The sequence below is a fragment of the Pinus tabuliformis genome, chromosome 1_1 (assembly GCF_031772625.1).
Source record: "Pinus tabuliformis cultivar Carrire ecotype Pingquan chromosome 1_1, CPIR1, whole genome shotgun sequence".
Lineage (NCBI taxonomy): Eukaryota > Viridiplantae > Streptophyta > Pinopsida > Pinales > Pinaceae > Pinus > Pinus tabuliformis.
This window is the reverse complement of record NC_142297.1, coordinates 497826831-497835532: the sequence shown is the minus strand read 5'-3', so window position 1 is coordinate 497835532 and position 8702 is coordinate 497826831. Positions and strand designations below refer to the sequence as shown.

At 41.1% G+C, this 8702-nt stretch overlaps 1 protein-coding gene across 1 annotated transcript; it reads right to left on the bottom strand.

The window, feature by feature from the left end:
* Window positions 1–523: 523 nt before the first annotated feature.
* On the bottom strand, window positions 524–2800 carry LOC149213950 (uncharacterized). Its single transcript, XM_089389220.1, has one exon. The coding sequence runs from the start codon at window positions 2798–2800 to the stop codon at window positions 524–526; it is 2277 nt and encodes a 758-aa protein (XP_089245346.1).
* Window positions 2801–8702: the final 5902 nt, after the last annotated feature.

Genomic DNA, 8702 nt, shown 5'->3' with positions numbered 1-8702 from the left:
ACTCAAGTGAACACTATATGGATTAAAACAAGCACCCCATGCTTGGTACACCAGGATTGACAACTATCTCATTAGGAAGTAGATGCAAACCTTTACTATATTTTTTTTTTCCAAAGAAAAAAATCGAACTTTTTATATAAACGATAAAAAGTTACAAGTATATGCAAAAGCATTCAGTTTTCTGTATGAGCAAGTCCTATAGCTACTCCAGAAAAGAGTCTACCTTCTCTGTACAAAAACTGGGTAGGAAAAGACTCTGGACACCTGGGTCAAAATATTCATCACCCATTCCAGCTACTTTCTGCAATCAACCCTTTTAAAACAAAAAAGACAATGTTCTAGGTTGTGTATCTACTCCGGGGTCTCCTCATAGAGGAAGACAACCCACATATGGAAACTAGATACCATGAAGATCAGAAAAAAAAACCAACAGTTTGCCAAGAGACAAACTGTATAATCATCCAGTTTACATCAGTTTTTATATAGCATATGTAATATCAAAAACAGAAAATAAAAATAGAGTCTAAACATAGGGAGGTTGATCCGACACACGGATCTGATCATGATCTTGTTCAGCTATTTTCCAACTGCCCATAATTTGCTGCAAACCATCTTTAGAAAGCCTGTCTGCTGCTTCATTTCGGTCCCTGTAAATATGGCCAATTGAAAAAACATTAAAAGAAAGCTTTAGATTCAAAATTTCTTCTAATAGTGGTCTCAGCATGTAATTTTGGCATCTACTTTGTCCATTAACCCATTTTACAACATTTAAGGAGTCCCCAAAGATCTGAACTGTGAAGATGTTCCTGTGAATAAGCCAACAAAGAAGGAGTTTTAAAGCGGAAAGTTCAGCAAAATTGTTTGTTCCGGTGCCAAGGCCCACTGATGCTTTTAAGATATGGTTTTCATTTAGATGTATGATCATCCCTGCTCCTGCTGAGTTATTCTGAGATGCCCCATCGAAGTAAGCCCATGGGATCCCTGCTTTGATTTGTTCTTCTCTGCTCTGTTTAGGATTCCTTGCCTCCTCTGATTCTGGGATATTGGATAGAATTGCAGTGCATTGGAGTGCAATAATTTCAGCCGGGGTTACTTTGTCTGTAAAAATACACCTGTTTCTTGCTATCCAAACGCCCCAGCAAATGATGGGGGGTAGGTTCCACAGGTTCCCTTCTGTATACTGCCTCCACCACTTTTCCCAAACCACGGATAAATTATCCCCTTCCCAACTTAGCGACTTTCGTAAAATATTTTTCACCTCTCCCCATATTATTTTGACAAAGGCACATTCTAAAAACATATGATTGATGGTCTCAGAGTCAGCTATACATAAGGGGCATCTCCCCGGCCCTTGCTTATATCTGGACTGGAGAATGTCCCATGTTGGAATTTTCCTTTTTAGCGTACACCAGAAGAAAAGCCTGGCTTTTTTTGGGCATTTAAGTTTCCATAACAGTTTGGCCCACCATTCCGGTTCTTCCCATCCTTTTTTTGACATTAAAAATTTATAACCGAACTTTGGAGAGTAAGCTCTAGATTCCACGTGAGCCCATACCAAAAGATATGGGCTATCTTTCAGTCTTACATTTGATCTGGTTAGTTCCTGAATGAAAGCCTTCCACTCGTTCCACCAGTAAGGTCTGAGATCTAATTCTTCACCTGTTTTCCATGCTTGCCCCCAGATTGTGGACTGGCCGATTTTCTCAACCTGATTCAGATAGAGAATGCCCTTTGATTCCAGATGTCTGATCAATCCTGGGGAGAGAGCGAATTGTCCATTACAACCAACCCACGGATCTTTCCCTATTCTCAAATTTTCACCATTTCCAACCTGCCATGCCAAACCTTGTTCAATAATTTTAAACGCCTCTGTAGTAGCTTTCCATACCACCGAAGAATTCCTTCCTTTCTTATTTGGGTTTCTGATCCATTCTTCCAGTGGGACAGGATCTACATATTTCTGTTTAACTACTCTCGTCCACAGATTTTCAGAATTGATGATTTTCCACCCAAATTTGGCTGCCAAGGATAGACTAAAATCATAAAGATTTTTTATTCCCCATCCTCCCCATTCTTTTGGCCTTGCCACTTTCTCCCAAGTGACCCAGGGGAGGATGGAGTCCTCCTTTGAACCAGAGCAAAGGAATCTGCAGCAGATCTTCCTAATCTTATGAAGAATCCCTTTAGGAATCCATGTCAAAGCTGCCCAAAAAACCGGCATGGCTTGCAGTACAGAGTTGACTAGGGTCAATCTACCAGCTCTGGATAGCCACTTGAAGCTCCAATGTGTGATTTTTGCTTCGATTTTAGCCACCAGCCAGTTCCAATCCTGTTTTTTGTACGCATTTGGCTTCAGCCAGAAGCCCAAATACTTGAAAGGATTCTCCATGTTGTATACATCAAAGGGCAGAATAGAGGTGATCAGGCTTTTCTCATGTCTATTGAAACCTTCCATAATGAGCTGAGATTTCCTGAGATTTACTTGCATCCCTGTGGCTTTCATGAACAAATCAAGAATGTTTTTTAGTTCTTTAATTTCATTCAAACTCCCATTTGTAAATAATAAAATATCATCTACAAAAAGGAGGTGTGAAATGAACATATTTACAGCAACTTCCAAACCTTTTACCAAACCTGCTCTTCTCGCTTCCAGAATCAGTTGACTTAGCCCCTCAGCCACTAGAAGAAAAAGCAGAGGCGATAAAGGGAATCCCTGTCTTAGGCCTCTTTGTCCTTTAAAAAAAGGGGATGAGGCCCCATTGATTAAAACTGCAAAGCTAACACTAGTGATGCATCCCATTACCCAGTTGATGAAGTCCAGGTTAAAACCTAGATGAGTTAACAGCATCCTCAAATATGTCTAGCTGATCCTGTCATAGGCTTTTGACAAATCAATTTTAATCACGACTCCTTTCTTGTTTGTCTGTCTGATACTATGTATTGTCTCCTACGCCACTCCTATGGCTTCATGGATTTGTCAACCGTCTAGGAACCCAAACTGTTCGCTTGAAATGCATTTGGACAAAATCGGTTTTAACCAGACAACTATCAGTTTTGCAATGATTTTGTATATACAGTTACACAATGAGATAGGCCTGAAATCTTCAAAGGATTCCGGATCCTCCTTTTTAGGGATAAGGGCTATGAATGTTGAGTTAAAGGGGGAGTAAATCTCTCCTTTCCTCCTCGACTCTTCCACCACCTCAGTTAGTTCTGCTCCAATCTGTTCAAAAAAATGTTGGAAGAGTTCTATGGTCCACCCGTCCGGACCCGGGCTCTTATCTTTGGCCATTGATTTTATAATGCCTTCCACCTCCTCCTTGGAAACTTCTCTGATTAAATCCTCTGCTTCCTCCTCCTCTACATACCGGGGAAAACATTGGGCAGTTCTGATCACTTCTACTAATGTTATCCCTCCTTGGTCAGTAAACAGGTTCTGAAAGTGATTCCTTCCCATATTGGATAGAGACTCAAAGGAGTTGGCCTCTCTGCCCTCATTATCCTTTAGCTTCCATATCGTGTTCGCATTTTTCCTCCCTTTTGCATAGTTATGGAAAAATTTCGTATTTTCATCCCCAGCTTTAAGCCAAATCGCCCTGCTCTTCAGCCTCCATTCCTCCTCTCTGGCCAGCAAGATTTGGTTCCTGTGTTTTTCAAGCAGCAGAATTCTTTCTTTGGATTCCTGAGTTGCATATCCATCCGCCTCAGGGTCTTCCAGCTCCCGCAATTCTGCATCAATTTTGGTGATTTCCTCATTCTGCTTTTGCTTCCTTGATTTTGCCCATTCCATGGTAGCTTTTTTAAGTCTTTTTAAGTTTTCCATGAAAAGGAATCCTTTGCTTTCCATTGAGTTTCTATCCGGGTGTCTCCATGTTTCCCTGAAGAGTCTATTGAAGGATTCCTCTTGCAACCAGGATGCATTGAATTTAAAGGGAGCCGCTGGTTTATGGGGAGGTTTGGAGAGCTCCATAAGAACAGGGAAGTGGTCTGAGTTCCCTCCCTCGCCCACCCATTGTCTGAACATTGGAATTCTGGATGCCAAATCTTCGCATAACAGGAACCGGTCCAGTCTCTTTGCTATTCTATCAACCCCTGCTCTTCTATTCCTCCAGGTAGGCTTTAATTTGATTAAGTTTACATAAATCAAGTTATGGGAGTAGAGGGCGTTCAAGAAAAAATCAGAGAGCGGGTCTTCTCTGGCTAAAGGACCCCATGCTTCAACATTTCCCAGCGAGAAATTTAAATCTCCTCCTATAATCAGATTTTGTTTTTTCAGCAGAGATTTTGACAGAAGATCGGTCCAGAAGTTTACCCTTCCCTGGCAAGGCCCATAGATATTTAAAATCAATAGGGGATAACCGAACTCTGGAGATTGAAACTCCATCCCTAGCACATGAGCCATTCCCCAATGGTTAATTAGCTGCATTCTTCCTTCCCTGAAGCCCATGGCCATTCCGCCCGAATGTCCAACAGAGTCTACTGCTAAGAAGTGCCAGCCTGGGAGAATAGCTCTAAGGGTCGTCTCCACATCTAAACTTTTGCCTAGGGTCTCTTGTAGTAGAAGAACATCCGGATTATAACGCATAACTATCTCCTTAAGGGCCAGTTTTTTGGGTTTACTGGCTAAACCCCTGCAGTTCCAGGATAAAAAGATCATTTGATAACATTTTCATGGGGATTTTCTGCTCTAAGCGCCCCAGGAATAGACATTTTCTTTCCATCAGCCACATCATACTTTGCCTTAACCTGTGCTTTGGACAGGTTTGATTTCCTGCCTCTAGCCTTCCTTTTGAAGGCCTGAGACAAGGATGGGCCTAAACCACCAACCGGTTCTATGTTTACATGCTTTTTGTCAAGGGATCTTAGATTATAATGACATGCCGGGGAGAAAGAAATAGGTTCCTTCATTCTGGAAGGAGCATCGTCACAGTTCAGGTCTAGTGAGGGGATAGCAGCAGTGATATTTTCAACATTTAAGTGTTCATCATTGAAACAATTATTTAGTTGTGAGCCAGATATCAAGCAAGCATCTTTAATTTCTGAAGATAAAGATGGATTACTTGAGTCTAGTTGCATACCCTTTGAGTCTTCGACCGGGTTGACTGTTGTTTCATTGGCGACCTCCTTTGATAAGTTCTCTGATCCGCGCTAGTCCTCATTTGCTTCTGGCGGGTCTACTCCGGCCTGTTCCTCTCGGTCTCCTTCATGGTTAAATTCCGCCTCCATAGAGTCCTCCTCTGATAGTATTTCTGTTCCAGTATCCTTTTCCATCTCCGTTATCTTCTCCCGCTGCTCAACTTTCTTCTGAGTCCTTCTTCTGCGGTTGCCCAATGGACAGTCTCTTGCCAGATGCCCGTATTCGTGGCATCTATGACATCTAAAAGGTAGATGTTCATAATCCAGCGGTTGCTCAAAAACATACTCTTTGTACTGAAGGTTGATGGATTCCGCAAGGCCTTCTTTTAGGTTTAAGCTGACCAGGATCCGGGCCATGGCTCTGTTGTGAGTATGAAGAAATGACATGTCCACCTCCAGGAATGTGCCAAGGAGGTTTCCTATCGATCTGAATACCGATTCTACCCAGAGGAAAGGGGGTAGACCAGGTGCCCTAACCCAAACAGGAAACTCATCTACCTTCTCCCTTTTCGCATCAAATAAAGGAGTCCACTGTTTGAATAGAACTGGGCGGTTCCCAAATGCCCAATTCCTCCTTGCTACCCAGTCTGTCACTTCCTTGCTTTCAAATCTCACCATAAACCACCCTTTCACAAGGACTGCTACCTTGAAGCTTTTAACCGGGGCCGTCTTCCACTGTTGCTCCGCCCAATGTTTTATGAATTTACCTGAGTAGCTCTTACCTCTAGCCCTCCCTACCAGAGTGCATTCAGCCACCTCTAGAGCATCCTCTACCTGTACATCCATGCCCAGGACTAAGTTTCCTTCAAACTTTTTCTTCTTGAGGGGTTTCGGTTTTTTCCTTTTCCCCCCGGTCTTTTCTTGCCCAGAGTCCTCCTCCCTATCTTGTGCTTTTGGGTCACTCTTGACCGCTTCTGCTTGTTGTCCGAGCTCGTTTTTGTCTAGGGTTTGTCTTCCCTTGGCTGGGGTATCTGCGGAGGTTCCACCTTCAATTCCTTTCTCTATGCCTAATGCAAACCCAGTGCCCTCTTTCAGCAATCCAAAGTCTGGTCCATGACGTTCCCTTCTTCGCTCCGAGGGTTCACCCGTTCCTACACCAATCACTCCAGCTCCCAGGCTGGGCCTGAACGTCCCTTTTGCGATTATTGGTCTGGTGATTTCCGGCGATCCACCCCCCTCCGTCGCTGCTATATCGGCTTTAAGACCTCCTCCCACAGATCTCCAAATTCCTTGATTCGCTTTGTAGTTAATAATATCTTCAAGCCCTCCAGATAAGAAGGGAGCATTAAAGAGGGGTTTATCCTTACTTACTTGAGAGCCGAAGGGTTTTTCTGTCAGATGGAAACCCTCCTCCTGAGGACCTGAGGCTTGTAATCCCCTTTCTCCTTGGCTATTCAGCCCGGCCAGCTCCAGGCTTTCCTCCAGCAACCCTTTTGCTGCTCTGTTGCTCCATGAACCTTCCAATGCGAATTCCTCGGGTGCATGACTGCCAGCTGACCCAAAAAACTTGTCAATATTTTGGGCGGTTACCTCCTTTCCCCAAACCGACAAGATGTCTTCCGGTGCAGGGTCTAGGTCGACTGCCTCTCTAGGTTTCACCATGGTAATTACCCTGCAGTAAACACTTACAGGCAACCGCTAACGGTCTGTTTCCTACAGCAAGTGCTATATTCAGCCTCGGGTAGACTGGAAATGCTGCCAACGCATTCGCCCCAAGGGTTATAACCATTTCCTTGCTCGGTGAAGGGTAAGCTTCCACGTTCCGAGACCGCCCTGCTGTTGAAACCCCAGCTGTCCTCTCCTTTTATTTTTGTCATCCAGTCAACTGCCTCGATGTGGATTCCAGCTGACCCACCTCGTACCTCCTTGCCTTTGTCATCCGACTTGGGATCTAGTCTGCAGCACCCTAGGCCGTCGGCCTAGGCTGCCCTGGTTCGAATCCTCCTACAACCGGAACCCTCATCCTCCCATCGTCCTAACTCATTCTCCTTTACTATATTGTTGTTAAAGGTAAATTATTGATTATAGTATTATATTATTGATTTTAGACTTCTGCGATCTGTGTTCTGTGTGGTTGTATCTTCCGGATTCATCGCATCTGTTTTTTAAGTGCATCGACGTTTCGAACCAGCCTCTGTGGTTCATCATCAGGATGAGAATTATTGAATCAATAAATTTATATCACAAATAATACAAAACATATAAATCAAAACATGACATATATTGAATTAATATATAAATCAAAACATAATACATCAATATATACATATCTTAACACATAAACACATATTAAATCAATAAAACAGAATATATATTACATCAATAAAATTTGTTAATATATATCTTAAAACATGATATATATTAAATCAATAAATTTATTAATACATATTAAATCAATAAATTTATTCAAACAAATAAAAATATATTAACACATATTATATCAATAAATTTATATCTTAAATAATACAAAAACATAATATATATATTAAATCGTCATATAAATCAAAACATAATACATATATTTAATCATTATATGAATCAAAACATAATATACATCAAAACAAAATACACACATATATCATAATATATTAAATCAATAAATACATATCTTAGCTCATTAATATCAAACAAAAAGAACATATAGAAGTATAAAAAGAAATAAACATAACACATATTAAATCAATACAGAATATATATTAAAATCAATATATAATATATATTAAAATCAATCAATACATATTAAAACAAATCATTAAATCAAATATATATGAAGCAATATATACATTTCTCAATACATTAAACCAATCAATATAAAAAGAAATAAACTAATCTTGTCACATTAGATTAAAACATAACAAATATACATAAAACAATTATATACAAAGGAACCTCTCCACTTACCTGGATTCTGTCGGCTCTACTCTCTCCCTTACCTTTACCTATTTATTCACCATCACCCATCTCTGACTTCTTCAATAATTCTCATCCTGATGATGAACCACAGAGGCTGGTTCGAAACGTCGATGCACTTAAAAAACAGATGCGATGAATCTGGAAGATACAACCATATAGTATTATATGTCGATGATTTAATTTTAATCAATAATGAGAAGTTGATCAAGTTTTGAAAAAAAAAATTGGCAAAAGAATGCGAGATGAAGGACTTGGGGCTCATGCATTATTTCCTCGGTATGGAAGTATGGAAAGGAGATGATGAACTATTTGTCTCTCAAGGAAAGTATGCCAATGAGATATTGAAGAAGTTCCACATGGAGAGCAACAAACCCATGAAGACTCCTCTAGCAGGGAATTGGAGGAAGGAAGATGCTACTTCAGGTGAAGTAGTGGAGACTATCATTCATAGGCAGCTTGTGGGTTCACTCATGTATCTAGTGAACACATGATCGAACATGTGTTATGCAGTTAACGAACTTAGTTAAGAAATGGTCAAGCCAACCAAACTGTATTGGAAAGTAGCAAAGCATGTGTTGAGATACCTTAGAGGCACCACTCAGTTTGGTCTTTGGTACAGACGGACAGAGGGAGTGAAGTTGCAAGGCTTCACA